The sequence below is a fragment of the Anas platyrhynchos genome, chromosome 9 (genome assembly GCF_047663525.1).
Source record: "Anas platyrhynchos isolate ZD024472 breed Pekin duck chromosome 9, IASCAAS_PekinDuck_T2T, whole genome shotgun sequence".
NCBI lineage: Eukaryota > Metazoa > Chordata > Aves > Anseriformes > Anatidae > Anas > Anas platyrhynchos.
The window spans coordinates 14,878,096-14,896,668 of NC_092595.1; the positions used below are offsets into that span (position 1 = coordinate 14,878,096).

At 47.5% G+C, this 18,573-nt stretch overlaps 1 protein-coding gene across 2 annotated transcripts; it reads left to right on the top strand.

The window, feature by feature from the left end:
* Window positions 1-38: 38 nt before the first annotated feature.
* ATG4B (autophagy related 4B cysteine peptidase) lies at window positions 39-18,573 on the top strand. Of its 2 annotated transcripts, XM_027464851.3 has the most exons (14): window positions 39-195; window positions 2,738-2,836; window positions 3,354-3,425; window positions 6,019-6,117; window positions 6,958-7,059; window positions 7,833-7,905; window positions 8,766-8,845; window positions 12,049-12,245; window positions 13,259-13,337; window positions 14,063-14,208; window positions 14,515-14,571; window positions 14,874-14,967; window positions 15,468-15,503; window positions 16,753-18,573. In XM_027464851.3, the coding sequence occupies exons 1-14, from the start codon at window positions 60-62 to the stop codon at window positions 16,824-16,826; spliced, it is 1,344 nt and encodes a 447-aa protein (XP_027320652.3). In that variant the 5' UTR covers window positions 39-59; the 3' UTR covers window positions 16,827-18,573. The 2 variants fall into 2 exon arrangements, with proteins under 2 accessions (XP_027320652.3, XP_071898636.1); XM_072042535.1 differs by lacking the exon at window positions 15,468-15,503.

Genomic DNA, 18,573 nt, shown 5'->3' on the forward strand with positions numbered 1-18,573 from the left:
AGCGCAGGGAGGAAGCGCTTGCTGCGCAGCCAAACCTTCCCCCGCCGAGCCAGCAGCCAATGGGCTCGCGGGCCGGCGGCGAGCGGCGCTGCGATTGGCCGCGCGGCGGCAGCGGGTTCGGCTGCGCCGGGGCGGATGCGTCGGCGGGGCCGGCAGCGGGCGCAGCCCTCGGCGGGGCCGCCGCCATGGACGCAGGTGGGTGCGCGCCGCCCCGCCCGGCCCCCTCAGCGGCACCGCGGCCCCCTCAGGCGGGGAGGGCCCGGGGGGGACCCCTCAGGGCTGCCTGAGCCCCCTCAGGGCCCCTCGGAGCCCCTCAGGGGAGCTGCCCTGGGGGGGGGGGGGCAGGGCCCCCTCTCACCCCTCTGCCCTCAGGGGGGGCCGCGCTGAGGCGCTTGGTGCCGGGGGGGCCCCGCAGCTCGGCCCAAGGGGAGCGGGGGGAGTTTGGGGAGAGATCGGCGAAAATTGGGGTCTGTGAGGGGGGCTGGGAGGGCGTTGCTGCCGTGCTCGGGTCCTTCACGCCAAGCAGGGGCAGTCGCTGCGGTTTTCCTCCCCCGTGAAGGTGAAACGCGATCGAGCCGTGCCCCATCGGGTGGTGGCGGTGTGGAATTCAGCACGGAACAAGCGCAGGCTCAGGCAGCAGGGAGGCAGCGGGACCTGCAGGGCCTGGGGCCAGGCGTGCGGCTGTGGGGCACGGTTTGGGGCTCTCCTCCTCGGCCTGCGGGGTCCTGGCACCGGTGTTTGTGGGCCCTGAATGTGTGTGCTGGCCCCGCAGGCAGCCCCGGAGCCGCTGTGCTGGCCCCTTCCTCCCATAGCTGTGGTGGAAGGGGAGAGCCCAGCAGGTCCTTGAGCTGCTGCCGGCTGCAGGTCGCGTGGTTGTGAAGGACCCGGTGGTGCTGCAGAGGTTGTGGTGTTTGGGGATGTGAGGAGGTGTTACTAGGAAGGAAAAGGAGGATGACAGTTTCTGTAGCATCCTTGTATCAGTCATTTAAGCTACTTGAGGCTCCTTGGACAGAGATGGATTCACAGCAGGTTTGTGCACTGATTAAGCAGACCACAAAGTATTCCTTTGAGCTTCAAAACCTGAGAACTTCTGTTTTTAAGTTGACCGGTGATACATTTTTTGTTTTTAATACCAACTACAAGCTGCTTTTGACCAGCCACGATAAATGGTAGTGTCTCATCCCGAAGGAGATCTTGTGCTGATGTCTTGCTTCTTCAATTCCTCTGCCATTTGGGATTGGACTTGCAGATCCAAGAGCCCAGAGGCAGGAGACTGACGAGGGACCTTCAGGAACCAGAAAGTCTCGTGTAGCTTGTTTGCCCCAGCATAGGTAGAGCATCCTAGGTGCCTGCAAAGAGGAGGAGCAAGCAGAGCGTCGTGGTGACTTTCTGGAGGTACCACTTACCGAATGCAAATCGGCCAGGTTGTTATTTGCTGCTGCTCCAGATGATGATTTCTGGAAGGCTGAGAGAGGAACGATGGAGAGAGAGAGACTCATCTTCTGTGTGCATCTCCTGCTTGGGAGCTCGGTGGCATCTGGTGCGAGGGCAGCAGGTGGACCTGAGGGGATGCCAGCAGCGAGGCGTGGGCTGCAGAGGGTGCTGGGTTTTGTAGAAGATGGGGCTGAGAGGAACTTGTGTTGTCTGTCACCCTGTTTTAAACTTTGGTCAGACCATCACAGGTTTTCTTGCATTTGGTGTTAGAGATGCTTTCAACAGCTGCTTTAACAGAACAGCCTAGCTTAGCTCTGCTTTGAATTTAACGCGCAGCTCATTTAAGAAATGAGTCTTACAAAACGAGATGCAATTATTAACCTGCAAAATGTTTTAACACCAGCCTCCCCCCACACTTGCACATTCACCCCTTTAAAGTCCCTTAATTCCAAATACAAACCTCGTGGAGCCCAGCACATCCAACCCTCCCTCTCCCCCCTCCGTTTCTCATATCTTTTGTACAAAGGCTCAAACTGCTCTGATCCCAGGGCATTGCAGAGCTGCTTCGTAGTGGAGCCATCAGTGCTGGGATAAGAAGAGGCAGGTATTTAGGCACTGTAGGCAGCAGGTGAACCAGGCACAAGGTGCACCTGCCACCTGTGGGCTCGGATGCCTTTGCACAGCTCTGTGTTCCTCAGCTTTCAGTGTGATGCCCGTAAAGGCAGCGCTCTGCCTTCTCAAGCTGCGGGCTGGTTTCGCTACAAGCGATGACTTGTGCACAGTTCCCGGCCTTGGAGGAGGGACTGGCTCCAGGAGCGAGGTTTGGCTGTCATTTCACTGCAATCCACGCTTTGCACGTTACGCCACAAAAGCAGTGTTCTCTGGAAGAAGCTCCTCAATCGCCTCGTTCCTTGGCAAAGAGGGGCCTCGGCCTTGTGTTAGCGAGCGTGGCGATACCTGTGCTGGGAAGCGGCTGCTGGCTGAACTCCTCAACGTTTTCTCGACCCGCTCAGTTGCCTGGGAGGCACTTGGAGCTGAGCTAACCTGGAGGTTCCTCTGCTTTTCTGTTTGGGGAGCAGCCAGGCGAGAGCTGTGGGTGCGTTGGCTCCCTGTCCTGCCAGAATGTTTGGCTGTAGTGTTGGAAGTGAAATGTTTCTTGCCAGCTAGAGTCAGGCCTGTAGGTCCTGTAGGTTACAGGGTCACAGCAGCTCTGGTTCTGCTGTACAGCTTTGGTACAATTTTTTTTTTAAATATCAAGGAAAAAACAATCTTATTTGTTTTTTTTTTTTCCTTTCTGTTCCAGCTACCCTTACCTATGACACTCTCAGGTTTGAATATGAAGACTTCCCTGAGACCAAAGAGCCTGTGTGGATCCTAGGCCGCAAATACAGCGTTTTCACAGGTACTGGGCATGCACGCTGCAACTCGTTGTGATGCTCTGCAGGGCTCTGTTAGTGGTGCTCATTGTTTTTGGAGCAGCGAGGTGTCTGCAGAACTCGTACGTGCACAGCAGAGTCTGTTTGCTGTCAGAGCACGCGGACTGTAACCACTGTGCTGCCTCCTGTTTGGCCATCTCTGCAGACTCCGGAGTGTTTTTGTGCAGAAAGTTGCCACTTCTCAGTTAGTGGGACCTCTATGAGGCCAGGATGATTGAGGCAAGTGGATAGCTTGGGAGAAAGGCAACAAAATGGCTTAATGCTTCATAGTTTACCTGTGACCATGGTGTTTGGGGTTGGTTGTAGCTTTTCTTAGAGGAAAAGGTTTCTTCTGCCCAGCAGCGCTTTCCTGTTCCTCATCCAGATGTTGTCTGTCAGGGCCAACAGACTGGGTGAGGAGCAGAAGGCTGGGCAGGAGGTGGGTTTAGGTGAGTTTGGTGCTCTCTCTGTGTGTACGCCTCTCAATCTTGAAAAACCTTTCAGAGAAAGAAGAGATCCTGTTGGATGTGACCTCTCGGCTTTGGTTCACCTACAGAAAGAACTTCCCTGCCATCGGTAAGTCTGAGCGAGTGCTGGAGGCGACGCTGTCCTGCCCGTAACAGCCTGACCCACCGGGAAACTTAATTGGGGTTAGAGTGCTCTCCTGGGGGACGTGAGCATGGATCAGGCTGTGGAGGCACAGAGCACGCTGCTGATCTCAGGAAAGCTGGTTCCAAGAAGACATTTAAAAACCAGATTTTACTTCACTGCTGCAAAAGCTCTGCCAGAAAAGGACGGTTGTGTTCTGTGACTTCTCCTTAGCTGTTGGGAATCAGGGATCTGTCGGCCTTACCCGTGAAGGCAGAAGGTTGGCCTTGTGGAGGACACTATTCTGAGACTCGGGGCGTGTCACTAGGCCTGTGCATGTCACAGTTCTGCTGCTCTTTCTGTTGCTCATAGTAGACACCGTGGATAAACAATAAGTACCAAATGTTGGTTTGTTTGCATCTTTTAGATGCATGTACAGTTTCCTACTCTCATTGTTTGTTGTGAGTTTTTTTTTGTTTTTTTTTTTATCCCTTCTTAAAGGGGAAAGCCAGACAGAATTTCTTCATGATCCCCCCCAAAACTTTAGCAACTATCTTTTAATTTTTTTTTCCCTGCTGGGAGCAGAAAAGGTCCTGTCCCTTAGGGTTCTGAACTGTGATGTAAGTCTTGAAAGCTTGCTGTGTGCTTGGACTGGGTTTTTGATGTGTTCTGAGGATTTTTTTTTCCACTGGAAGGATGAGGAAAAAATAATTCACTTTCTGACTGTTGACTATTTGAATTTGTTTCTGTCTGCAAACTACCTCATGTAATGAATGTGACCCTTGAATCAAAGAGCATTGGACGGATAGCCTACAGCACTGAAAGCATTGATACCTTTGTTTTATTTTATTGTGTAGAATGATATCAGTTGTATTCTTAGTGTGCAGATACCTCAAAGTCTTCCCTATCTTAGTTGCTCCAGGCAGCATGTTCGTTCTGTAAGCCTATTTCAGAATTCAGAAAAGTCTGTGTGAAGTGGTAAGACATAGGTGGTGTTAAAAACAGAAGTGGGTTCAGAAGATGATCAATAACCTGGTGCTTTTTTTGTGGTTGTTGACAGCGCAGGAAAATCATTGAAGGCTTCTGGCATTACCGAAATAGTCATCAGTTCCTCTGCTGCAGGACTGGGCTTTGGGGTGGCTTCTGACAGTAATCCAGGATTCAGGGAAGAATCTTTACTGCCATCAATTTTGCAGAAAGACTAAATTTAATTCAGAAAGGCTTTCTGATAAATAATCTGGTTATCTCTACCTAATGAAAGCTCCTAACAGTCCCCACAAGCGTAAACGTCAATTTCCTTCTGAGTATGGGAGTCGGAAATGCACTTTGTTTAATTGATAGGGCAGACTTTTTCCTTATCTGATACGAGGACTCCTGTTCCTCCTGGGTAGGAGGGATAATGATAATCTTAAAAACGATACAAGAATGAGTGTGGGAGGCATATTTAGGAACCTCACAACATGACTGATTTTTTTTGTACTGCGTGCTAATTAGGTCCTACAGGAGTCTAAGATGAAATATAATTTAATGATGACCTTGGACTTGAAGTGGATTAAAGAGAGAAAAGGTAGAGACAAGAGACAGAAATTATCAACTTCCTGTATCTGCCCTAGATCATTGAGTTTTTGTTTGCTTTTTAGTGCTTGAAGTGGATTTGCACACGGGAACTGCAGTAACACTGTGAGCATTTCCAGGTGAACTTGAAGCCAGGCTTCTTGGTTGCTGTTCCTTAAGACACTCAGCAGACCCATCTTTCAAGAGAGGAAAGCAGCAATACAAAAAAACTTCTCCCAGCTGTGTGAAGGCGCAGCTGACTGCGTACTTGTAGGACAGCTCACGGGCTGTGGTCATGATAAACATTTTTATCTGTGAAGCTCGTAATAACAGCTGAAGCTTCAGAGGAGAAGTGGCAGCTTCCTTTTGAAGTTGTGTCAGGGAGGTGCTTCCAGCCTTAGGGTCTTTGTCTCAGTTTTCCCATTGCTAACTGATATCCAGCTTATTCTCCTATATTATGTAGGATATGGATTTTCTCACTGTTGCTGGAGTTTGTTTTTTTTTGTTTGTTTTTTGGACCTAACTCCACGTTGTTCACTTTGGAATCTCATACAGTCATCGGCTGCTTGTGATGTGGGAATGCCTTGTGACTGATTCATTTTGCATAATGAGCTGCCTTCTCAAAATGAGCATTACAGCAGCAAGTGGTCTGTAACAAGATGTTTCTCTGCTTAGTAACTTCTCTGAATTAGGTTGGGAATCTGCAAGTATGCCCAAGAACTGCTGTATTCATGAGAAATTCAGCTGCCTTTCTAGCTGAGTTGCTTGGATTTCCTTTTGATTTTTTCCCCTGTTACTGAAGGTTAAAGATTTTAGTTCTTTTTTACAGGATGCCATTAGGCCAGTCACCAAGAACTGAGTTTTTATTTCTCGGCCTTGGGTGTGTGAGCTAGCACAGTCCTTATTCCCTACCTGATTGTTTGGATAAACCTGCTGCCCATGCAGGCTTACAGCACTTTCCTTTTTATCTCCCACTTGGCAGTGTTGTTCCATTCATTACATATTTGCTTTCTGTCTTTGTTTACAGGAGGAACTGGTCCCACATCTGATACTGGTTGGGGCTGTATGTTGCGGTGTGGCCAGATGATCTTTGCTCAGGCTTTGGTCTGCAGGCATTTGGGAAGAGGTAAACCAGAGCACTGCCCATGCTGACATCCACATGCTCCCACAAGTGCAGTACTTGTAAGGACAGCAGCTGGGAATTGCTGAGGGCTCCATAACTTTTCCTTGAATTTTCTTAAGTACTGGGCTGTTGATCGAAAAGCCTGCTGGAAACTCTCCAGCAGGTTTCTTTCTGTAGCTGTCTGCGACTCCACATAGATGAATGTGGTTGTTAAACCTTAAAACAAAAGAGAGCCCTGTCATGTGCTAGCTAAGTCCATGGACACCAAGCAAGTACCAGGGTTTTCTTGATTTTTTTTATATACCTGAAGTTTAAAAAGTCCTACTCAGAACAGCAGGGTGACTGACTTGTTTATAGTTCAATTTTTAACTTGTAGAGAAGTCCTCTCTTTCTGTCGTTTCTGTAGTTTCTCCTGTCCCTGAATACATCTCTCTTTGCATGGGATCCATACGTGGTCTGTAAGCAACTGTATGGGAGTTACATGTATTGTTGCAGTTGTTGACGGCCTTTGAATTTGGGAGATGATTTTTTTTAATGAGATCACCTGGTTTTCCTCAGGATGCCTCGAGAAACTGGTATCCTATGGCCCATCTGTGGGATAGAGTTAGGATTCATGTTTTCTGTTTTACCATGGGTGATACTCTTCCGTTTCAGCTGTGAAAATGCTTGCTTTTCTGTTAAAATTGATTCTTCAGTGTTGGGGATGCCCCAGATGCTCAGTAATAAGATAGTGACATGAAAATCTGATCAGTAGTCGAGGCACAGGAAAGGCAGCTTGTAGCTTGCAGTGTCTGGTTGCTAATAAACATCACGTTTTGTTTCACGTCTTCTTCTGTGTCTTAGACTGGAGGTGGATAAAAGGGAAGAGGCAGATGGATAATTACTTCAGTGTTCTTAATGCCTTCATTGACAAAAAAGACAGCTACTACTCCATTCACCAGATAGGTAAGAGTGCCAGAAAGCATGGGGGAATGTTCTGTCTGGATTTCCCAAGGGCATAGAGCATCACTCCATGTTTGTTTTAGTACCTTAGGTGAAAAACCTAGCAGGTTATGTTCTGACATGCTGTTTTTCTCGCATGATCTGAAGCTACTACACTTTATTGTGGATTATGATGGATTTTTCTCTTGACTCCGTAAAGTCCTTCGTGTTTGTCTTCAGGCTTTAGGTTATATTCGGCACCACTTTGTGTCCTGCTTAGCCAAGGTGAGAGGAAAGCATGTGGTTGCTGTTCTCACCAAGACCTTGTAACGTGAGAAGATTGCTGCGTGAAGAAATTTTCAGCAGTAGCAAGTAAAACTCAGGAAGGATCTCATTCTAATTGGAACTTCCTTCACAAAAAAAAAAAAAAAAAAAAGACTGCCTGTTCCAGTTTTTGCTTATAGAGTCTTAATGCTCCTATAGCTTCAGTGAGTGGAACTTCAGGTTACGGGGGTGTTCCTGATAATCAAACAAGAAATAGCCTTTTTCAGAGGTTACATTGCCTTTGGGAAATCTGTATCATGTTTCTGAGAAAGGGTTTGCTTTACAATCCTTGAGGATGTACTTTTTTCTTCCATTAACATTGTGATTCTACCCTTTATGGGGTTTCTGATGACTCAGAAATGTTTCCAAGTGAAATTTTTTCACTGTTGAATATAAATCCTGGTTAGGATGGGGCATAGTGTAGGTGAAACTATATGCTAAATTCTTTTTTTTTTCTTTTTCTTGTGATGCAGCCCAAATGGGAGTTGGAGAGGGGAAATCCATAGGTCAATGGTATGGACCAAACACAGTCGCACAAGTGCTCAAGTAAGTGCTGGGTTTTTCCTTTATTTTTTTCCAACCAAGAGGTGGGTTTGTAGTACCTCCAACCTTCCACACATAAGTAACATGTTTGCTGCTAGAACTGAGTGCAATACTCTTTGCAGCGGACCAGAAGCAGGTGGCAGAGTAGGTGATGATTGCTGTCGTTTGGATCTCTGCTGGCATGAGTTGCTTCTCCATGACATCAGTGTTGTCATTGTCCAAAAGCTGCCAATAGGCCATCAAGTCACTCATGCATTAGCAGAGGAAAGCATAGGTATTTGCTGCCTGGGTTCTGCGGTGACAAACGGAGGTTCTGGACTGTCTTTAACTGGGATGTGTTGTATTTTCAGAAATATTTTTTCAGAAATATTCTTTCTGTTGCCATTCTTTCCTTATTTTTTTTTGATTGGCTGAGCTGGGAGCCCCGTGGAATAGGCTGGGATTGCCTGAGAAGGAACTTTCCCAGGTTAGACTGTCTGCCCCTTTAGCCTGGTATCTGCTGTAGGTGATGGGAAGATATTTAGGGAAAGTCAGGGTGACTTTATTTTTAAATTAGCATATAAGGAGGACATTAAGTAACTCATTTTCTGTACCAGCAGTTACAGAATTTGAGGTGGAGATTGTATCAAGGGTCTTTTATTTAGCACATATTCCCAGTTGTGGTCCCATTTGTAATCCGTTTGTTCTTCTGGTTATAATAATTTGTGGCAAATTTTACAACTGTAATAAGTGTTTAAAAAAATATAAAGTGTAATTGGTGAAAACCAGTCTCTCCTAGTCCAATTTCTCTTCCTTGACACAACATTATCTTTGTGTTACGGTTGTAACTAATCCTTCCTTGCATTTTTTTTTCCCCTCTATAGAAAACTTGCCACTTTTGATACGTGGAGTTCACTGGCAGTACACATAGCCATGGACAACACTGTAGTAATGGAAGAAATCAGTAAGTATCACGTGCAGGTGGAATGAGATGTATCCCTCAGCAGCGAGAAGTCAGAAAAGAACTGGAAAGCATGCAGTTTTGCAACATTGCAAACATGCAGTAAATGTTCTGTCTTAAAGCTGTGGCCAAGTGTGCTAAACTCAGATGAGAATTGCTGTTGTAGGGCAAGGAAGCCCCCTTATGTGATTTTTACTTTGATAAAGGCTCTCACTTGGCAGTGTGGCCTCTGGATGTGGAAAGAAGGACCTGCTGACCTTCAGGCAATAGGTGGGAGCTGCTGGGAAGGTAGTGCCAAACCTGTTTATGACCACAGGTAGCACGCAGTAAATGGCTGCTGCTTCTCCCATCTAACGGTGTGGGAATGTCTCTGCTATCAGGCAGAGTGAGATAACCAGAACAGATCTCTGACCAGGAAAAGGAACAAAACTGGGGGGTGGGGGTGAATTAAGAAGGGACTCAATCTCTGGAGATATCTTTTAAGTAGTTCTCCATGATTGTGTTTTGTTGCTTTTGTTGGTGGTTTGTATTTTCTCTCTCTTTTTTTTTTTTTTTTTTTTCTGCATCCTGGCAGTTGGACGGCTCTGGAGGCTGAGCAGCTGTGCAGCACATTCATCCCTAGCATGCTTGCTCGTGCCCCAGTAACCAAAGCAGATGGTGGCATGGCTGGCTGCTGCCGTCCTGCATGGTCCTGGCTGAACTATCCTTCCCCTCTCTCGCTCTAGACTTGTGAGGTGGTTTGCTTATGCAGCACAAAACCATTCAATGTTTTCTGCCAGGGTAGTGTTCTGAAACAGCACGTAAAAAAGTCCAGTGAGTGCTGGAGCTGGTGCAAAGTTACAGGTGAGATGGTGGCAGCTGTCAGTTAGATTGGCTTTTGGTTGCATTGGAGCAAAAATCAATTAACAGATGAGGACAGTTTGTTCCTGCAGTGAAGGGCAGTCATTTTACAGAGTCAGATCTCTTAACAGGTAGCGTCAGTTGAGAGGCCAAGAAAATGTAGGATTTGATTGAGAAGCGCCTGTCTAGTCCTGTGAAGGTGTATGCTCATGCTCTTGGCTTAAACAAAGGTCAGCATGAAGACAGGAATTGGATTAATCTTTCCCCTTCAGCCTGAAAAATATCCCCTCTAGAACTGAGGCGTGCTGGCTGCAGGGCTTGGGTATGTTGCAGCTCCTGTCTGCGTGGCTTGTGTTAAACACTGACACTGCTTCAAGTAACGTGTCCATACAGCTTGTAACACGTAGGGTGGTGTCTGTCTGTCTTCCTCAGCTGTGAATCACCACATGCCTACCATTTAGGACTTGAAAGCCCCTGTATGAGCGGGTCTGATTTGTTATTGATCTGTAGGTACGTGTTATATATCGTGTACCTCAGACACCTGTCAGCAGTGAAACGTTCAGAAATGAACACTGCTTCATACAGCTGGTAAATTCATTCACTAATGCCATTCAGCCTGTGGTGGATAGAAAACAAACTTTTGCTGCAGCAGTTGAGTACCTCCATCAGAGCCTTCTGAGCCAGCCCGTAGTGTCGGAAAGGTGCTCTCAGGTGGGAGCTGGAGGATTGCGTGCATCAGAAGGATGGTTAGAAACAGAGCTAAGCCAGTGACCGACAGCAGCAGTAGCAGGAAAGGTGTTGTGTCAGATCTGTTGGAATATGTTTGCAGCACAGGGTTTGAATCCTGCTGGGAAGCTTTAGGTAGGGACCACGGTGCCAAAGAAGCAGGGTGAGTTTGGTCTCTGCTGGGCTCCCTACCACTTAAACTGGGGTTGAGTACATCTGTAACACAGCATAGGACTGCCAATTGCTTTGCCTGATGAAGAAACCCATAGTGACAGCTGCAGGTATGCAGATCATCAGAACAGGCAGGCAACTGCAACAAAAAATACTGTTTTATCAAGGTGAGCAGTCCTGACTTGCAGTGACTTCAGTTTTTCAAGACCTCTGATAACTATAACATCCCTTGTGTACGTAGGCATGTTATCTCATACACATTCTCCCTTCTGAAGGGGCGGTTCCAAATTTCAGTGCAACTGTTCTCTCTCCAGTTGAGGCTTTAGCACAAAGTCCTACTTCTAAACTTGGCCGTAACGTTCTCCTTGTTCAGCTGCATTTGGGGCTTGTAGTAGTGAGCAGGCATCCTGCTGTAATTGCTGTGATGGAGGTGCTTGTTTACATCGCATCCTCCCTGCCAGACCGTCCTGGCATTCAGGTTAGGCCAAGAATAAATTAAATGAGCCTCTGGCATTCTGTCTAATTGCCCTGGATTCATGATTGAAATGTTGTGGGTTCCTTTGGTTTGGAGATTTTTCTTCACACGCACATGTGCACGCCCAGCAAGTAATGAAATTATCCTGTGAGACAAGGAGGCTCAGAGATACTTCTGTAGCAGAATTTACATAATCCAGTTTCATTCCAAACTGCCTGTGTGTTCATCAAACCTGTTGAATGAGGATGCATAATGTCCATGTCATGGGTATGCCCTGAGGAGTTGGTGCCCCATTTCTTACAGGCAAAGCTCATGCTAAAATTGCCGAGTTTAATATTCGCCCATCTTGAGTCTCTAAACTAGCTTCTGAATGATCCCTGACAGAATTTGTAAAGGTTTTAGGGAACTTTAGGTAAATGACAATTATTTGAGATAGATATCATGTTTGTATCTCTGTATCTTGTTACAGTGCTGGTTACAGGTGAGGATTTCCTCTGTTAAGCCATAATATTTTCCTCGTTCAGTTCAGCTGGCCTCATATCCTCCATGTGCCCCTCTAGAGCTGAACACTCCAAATTGTTGTTTTTTTTTTCTTTTTTTTTTTTTTTCTTTTTGTCTACATGCTCTTAAATTCAGGGCTCTTGCCTAATATCCTAATCAGATCATTCACCCTTGTTGACCCAGGTTGTTGCTTAGCTGTTCACCTGCTGGAAGAATTTACATTTTAATGGCCCGCCAGATGGTAGCTGAGAGTACAGCATGCTTTGGCACAACTTCGATGTATATTTAGATGAAATACTGAGCCTGTCCAGAAACCCTGTGGGGAGCATATCACGTGATCACAGTGGTGGGCCTTGTTAAACTTTTTTTTTTTTTCCTTTTAGTGCTGTAGGCTTTCAGAAAACAGCGATTGTTGATAGCTGGAATAGAATTACTCAAGGTCTAGGAATGGAAGTTGTTTCTGATGCTTTCTGCTCATGTTCCCTTTCTGTAGGGCGGTTGTGCCAGTCCAACTTCGCGTGTGCTGGAGCTGCAGCATGCCCCGGTGTGGAGTCAGACGTACTCTATAACGGGTACCCAGAGGAAGCAGGGGTTAGAGATAGGCTCTCACTGTGGAAACCATTGGTGCTGCTGATACCTCTCCGCCTTGGGCTCACAGAGATCAATGAAGCCTATATTGAAACGCTAAAGGTAGGGGATCTGGAACTGAATTCTTGATATTCTGATGCTTCAAAACCCTGCTGCGAATTGAGTCACTTCTGAAATTTGGTTTTGGGGCAGAAATACTCAGAAATAATTGTCCTTTTTTCCAGAGGAAAATGTATTTAGAAAAAATGTATTTAGAAAGCACCATTTTCAGAGGTCAGGATATGGGCTCTAGCAGCCTTTTGTCAGGAAAATGTTTAGTTTTATGTATTTTTTTGTTTTGTTTTGTTTTATTTCTAGTATCTTATTTTCCAACTTAATCTCAGTCCCTGTTTGTGTGTAGATGGTACCAGCCTGCTGAAGTATTTGTTCAGCACAGCTGTATTGAGCTTTAATGAGTGTAGTGTTTGTAAACTCCCCATGGCTCTGATGGCAGAGCTTGTGCTGCAGGCTGAGGGTAGAACCTGGCTGCCAGTCCCGCTGTGGAGCATGAGGAAGCTGCAGAATTTGGGGTGTGCAGAGTACACCCGTAAGACAGGATGCACGTTGTCCTGCTGTGCTAATGCTAGGGATCTCTGAGCTGCACAGGTAAGAGCTCCACATGCAGGCTAGGGCTAGGTTATTTCCCCGTAACTCAGTAGATGGTTCCCAGATATTGCAGCTGGAAATTTGGGCTGTTTCCTGGGTGATGGTTCCCTCCTCAAAGCACTGCTGCAGTTTGACATGTCCAGGGGATTTTGTCTCTGACTGCGGCAGAGCCAGGACGTGCCCAGACAGAGTCCTGGAGTAGTGCTGCCTCTTCTGTTTGGTCCACCTGTGTGTTCCTGTCAGCAGTTAAAGGTGTTTTTGAGCTGCTTTCGTGTTCCATGAAGGCTCTGTGTTGCAGCCTTCAGCCTTTCTGGTGGAGTTTCTCCCCAGTAATGGCTGTTCCTGCTGCTAGAGTTGCTGATTTCCAGTGTCACAGTCTCTTTCCCACTGTGTTTTTGGATGTTTGCCTTTGTTGCCACTTGCTTGTCTCACTGTCTGTCAGCTGTGTGTTTTCTGTATTGCTTTTCCAGCACTGCTTCATGATGCCTCAGTCCCTGGGAGTGATCGGAGGGAAACCAAACAGTGCTCACTACTTCATTGGTTATGTAGGTGAGTGCCCGCAGTAGTGCAAAGTCTTCCCAAGCATCTCCCCCCAGCTAACAATGTTTGGAGAAATACAGCTCTCCTGCTTGGTCTGTGGTGCATGCTGCAGGGCTTTTTCCTGCTGGAAGTGTGGAAGGCTGCTGTGGGTTGAAACTCTTTGTGAGGATCTGAGTGATGTAGCTTTGAACGGGGGCCATAGTACAAGCCATGAACTTCCAATGCATAACCCTAAATCTTAGCTGTAAAGAGGTGTGCAGAGAGTTCTTCCAAGGTTCAGAGCTGACCTCCCTTCAGGGACTTGGCTGTATATTCACCTGCCTTTTAGCTGTTCCCTTTCTGAAACCCTACAAACTGCTGTCCTTCCTTCTTCCTTTCCTCTGATACTCTGCCTGAGACCTCAGGCTGGTTGTGCTTTGGATTCCTGGGGCTGTCTTGAGCTTACCCAGGACCCTGGAAAGCATTAGCAGGAACAGCGCTCAAAAAGCACGTGTGCCCAAGGTGCTGCTGTGGAGTGGGCACCGTGGTTCTGCTCACAGCCAGCTCTTTGCCTGCGTGAGAAGTGTTGGAGTGTCTGAAAGCGAGTTGCCCCCAGAGCAATGGGTTCCTCCATGGGGTTTCAGTAGCTGGCTCCATCATTGCTCTCCCCCCTTTTCTTTCTCACCATTTGCTTCTCAGAAGAGCAGCTTCTGGCACCGTTCTTCCTGTTCATGTCTTCTTGCCTGTTCCTCCAGGTGAGGAACTCATTTACCTGGATCCCCACACTACGCAGCCTGCAGTGGAGCCCAACGACAGCAGCTGTCTCCCTGACGAAAGCTTCCACTGCCAGCACCCTCCCTGCAGAATGAGCATTGCCGAGCTCGACCCCTCCATTGCTGTGGTGCGTTCTTCCTGCTTGTTTTCCAGCCAGCTCTCCATCACCTGAAGCAGCACGTCCCTGTTTCACAGCTATCCCCTTTCTGCAGGGAGCTGATAAAGGCAGAGGTGGCAGGTTGGGTGCTCTTCACTTGGGTGCTGCTATGGGGAATATTCAGTTTAACAGAACTGTGTAAGCCACACCTTGAAGCAAGGCAGTTAGATTGTAACTGCTTACAGTCCTGCTCATATTGCTTGGCATTAATATGAGGCCATAAGACTGAAAAGGTCAGTCTACAATTATATAAAGATAATACTTTTTATTTTTCAGGGCTTTTTCTGCAACACGGAGGAGGACTTTAATGATTGGTGCCAGCAAATCAAAAAGGTTTGTGTCTGTATCACTGGGAGAAGAATATAGAGTACTGTTGTTTCTAAAATGCTGCACAGAGAGAGTTCTCTGCAGCACGATCCCACATTAAAGCATATGAAAATAACTTCTCCAGACACCAGGAGGAGCATAGCTCTGAAATTCTGCAGCTGATATTAGTCAAAGATTTGAAAAGTATTTTTTTCAGCTGCAAAGAAGTCCCAACAAACTGGTGCTTCCCCTTAAATCTTCCCCTCAAAGACCCAGAGCACTGTGAGTGCAGCACTGTTGGTTCTCATGGCTCTGCTCTTGCTCCACAGCTGTCCCTGGTAAGAGGAGCGCTGCCCATGTTCGAACTGGTTGAGCGCCAGCCGTCGCACTTCTCCAACCCCGATGTTCTGAATCTCACGCCAGGTGAGGCCATGCAGGGAGGTAGAGCTAAGGGTGGGTTTGTCCAGTTGGTGTTGGGGAATTTGTGTGGATTGCATAGTGATTTCTGGTGTGTTCCTGTTCAGCTCGGAGCTTTTGGGTCAATTCATCTAGTTCTTTGGCTTTCAGCTAGCGGTTCACGGATCCCATGGTCATGGTCACGTCTCAGGATGATTTTTCATGATGAGTCTGAATGGTGACTGAGGAAAAAAGCTAATAGGCTATTACAGCAATAAGAATTTGTGATTTCTAAAGAGATGCTCAGAGAAATTCTAAGGCTCCATGGAAAAGGTTGAAAACTGAGCTTCTGGGTATTAAAAAATGTCAAAGATGGGGGTGGTCAAACGTAGTTGCAGTTTAGGAGATTTCTTCCCTGTGCATGGGCTACTACCAAGGCTTAGTCCTGGTGATGCAGAAAGGAACGAGTGCTGGGCAGTATTTTGGCTGTCAGGCTCCGCTTACGTTAACACACATTAACATTACAGGAGATAAGGAGCTATTGGCAGCTTCTGCCAGGAGGAGTGAGTATTTGGGGACAAACTTACCCCGTCACCAGGTGTTGGACTGCATCCTGTCGCCTGCATCCTGCACTCATTGCTTCCTTCCTGTCTGTCTCTTAGCACAAACTTTCAAGGCCTTTTTTGTCACTCTGTCCTTGTCTGTAAGAACACTTGATTGCCTTAAACTGGTGATCCTTGCCTGTATTAAGTTGTCCCTAATTACTGCCTTTTTTACTCATAAAAGTGATATCCTAATGAGCTACTTGGCTTCTTCCCCATGTTTTGAGCCTCTCCCATTTGTTAGGCCACCCTTTCTCCTTCTGTCATAGCCCTCAAAAGAAGGATTAATATTCTCATGGAAGTCCAGTCCCTTGTCCTCATTTTTCCCAGCCAGTTGGGTTCTGTGGTTTGTTACTTAAGTGTATGGGGGCTGTTCCCTGAGGAGCATCTCTGGAAGCCGTGCTGCTGCCAGTCCCCCCAGTTTGCACTGGGAGCAGTGACACTAAGCCTTTGCACACACTGCTGTGGGATTAAAGCCTTTCACAGAACACTCAGGGCAGTCTGCAGCCTTGTGACCACGCATTTCTCCTTGTTCCTGGCAGTCAGTCATTGCAGTTTAGCTTCTGGCTGGCTGTTTTGCCAAGTTTTATGTGTGCTTTCTTGAAACCTGAGTTACTGTAGGCTTCTCCTATATTCCCCAGCCTTTTCATTTGAATCTCATCTCTGGTAAAGCCACTTCCCCTGTAGCTATGTGCTCCCTCTTTACCAGAGTTGGAAGGATGGACAGAAGGGAGCGAGTACACTGCCCTCCCTTGCAGACTGGACTATATAAATCACTTCTGGGAGGGTGTGTCGTGTAATTACCTCCCATGTCATTGAATCAAAGACTACTGTAGTAAAATACAGGTTGCATGTTCTAATATTTCTAACAAAGAAATATTCCCTTATCACGTATTTGGACCAGGAGTCTTTGCAGATGTTAGCCTAGACCTCAGAAGTGCTTTTGTTTGAGCCTCTTGATGCCGAAGCCTGTCCTGCTAACAGACTGACTGCCCAGGCAGGTTGTAGCAAACAGTCACAGCACAGAGCTGCACTGCACCGGGGCTGTGTCAGCATCTGTGAGAGCTGGCACACCTCGTGTGTGCCGTGTAATTCTCTCCCGAGCATGTGGGCTTGTGACACTCGCCTTCTGCTGCCCTCTGGCTGCTGGTGTCAGCTGCTCAGCAGCAGGTGCATCCCACGGAGCCAGCGCTTTCTTTTTCTCTTGCAGACTCCTCTGATGCCGACAGATTGGAAAGGTTCTTTGACTCAGAAGATGAAGACTTTGAAATCTTATCCCTTTGAAAACAAATAGGAAACTGACTCTGCAAATTTGTGTTGTGTGGGGAGAAGGGGGGGGAGGGAAGCTCCTTGGAGAGCCTGGGGCTACCGGTTTTCATAGGCGCTTGCTGCCATCCCCGCCTCTTGTCCATCCATCCTGGCATTCTGTGCAGCCTCTGAGCGGAGCGTGCATTGTCTGCAGTGGGATGAAGAACCGAGTGGGTGTTGCAGCCTTACTGGCTGGAGTTGGGATTCCTCAGCAGAAAACACTTGCTGGAAGTGGATGCAGTGGTGCCTACGAGTTCAAAGCCTATCTGTTACATCAGCAGGTCAGCTGCCCTTCTGGGGGAGCCATGGGGTTTTTTAGTGCTAAATCCTTACGCAGGGACTCCCTTCTGAAGCTTACGTAGAGCCAGCCGTCATTTAGCAGGTGATGTGTACAGTTAATTCCTCTAGCAGCTTCACTTCTCAGTGGCCGGTTTGGACTGAGCTCACACTGCAAGCTACCAGCAGGCATCTCCCAGTGAGAGCTGGGAAGTCCCCAGGGTGCAGGTGGCTGGGTTTCCTACAAACTCCTGTCCACACTTCGCAGTACACAGCACTTCTCACGGGTGCAGCACCCCTCTCCTACTCATGTCCTGTCAGAAGGAAGGTGGGGTGGCGCAGGGATGAGTGCTAATTCAACTGAAAGGCTGTCCAGGAAAGTGTGGAGCAGCCATGCTTCTGGGGAGGAATCAGCCTAAATAACAGCAGAAAGAGGGGTAGAATAGAAAATGTGTGTTTTCTTGCTCAGTGAGGCATTAACACGTACTTCTGTACGTTGTGCTTCTATGGTGGATTGATCTCTACAGCAAGTATCTTCAAGTAAGTTGCTTTGAGCAGAGAACAGGATTACACAACCTTGGGGCGGGGGGGGTGAGACACAGCTGGGGAGAGGTGAAACAGGACAACTGAGATCTGCCAGCCTGCTAATGCCTGTGTCCCTGTGTGCTGGCACAGCATCTAGTGAACAATCTTGTTGGTACCAAAAACGTGAGCTATAAAATTCCTCGAGGTGTCCCCTGAGCAGTTCCTCCTGTTACACATTCCCTTTCCAAATCCGAAAAGGTTCCTGGTGGTTGAGCAGGCCTCCTAGCCGCGCTGTTACCTTTCCATTCGATCTTCTGCAAATTCCCTTCCCTGCAGAGTATGCACAGAGCTACTGTAGGAGCTAAACTGTAGAAACTCATTTCAAGTAGTCATCCCCAAGAGGTCAGCAAAGACAGAACATCTTGAGAAGGTCCAACACAACTAGACTGGAAATTGTGGCTGCTTTTAAGGTAACAGCTCTGCCTGTGGCCGTTATCTGCACAAACAGTCTTCAGAGAAAGGTAAACTGGGAGGAGAGCTGTCATGATGCAAACTGCAACAGCAGTTGCTGAGGTTCCCTTAGTGCATGCTGCAGCCTGTGGATTTGTTTACAAGGTTTTGTACATATAGGATGGGAACCTGTCCGTTGATGCTTTTGTGCCCCAGGGTGGTGACAACAGGCTAGAAATGACTCATTTCCTCTGTGACTGACCTACTGATGCTCCAGCTGTCCCTACGCTACCCAAAAGCAGAGGTTTGAACTGGGAACCACGATGCTTCTGTCACTAAATTATTATTTGCTGCTTTCTGCCTGCTTCTCCTCTTCTCTCCTGTAGTTAGGGGAAGAGGCAGCAGAGGAAGTGGGGCTGTGCTCCATTCATCTGCTTTCAATTTGTATCTGAATAAACAAATCTAAAACCTT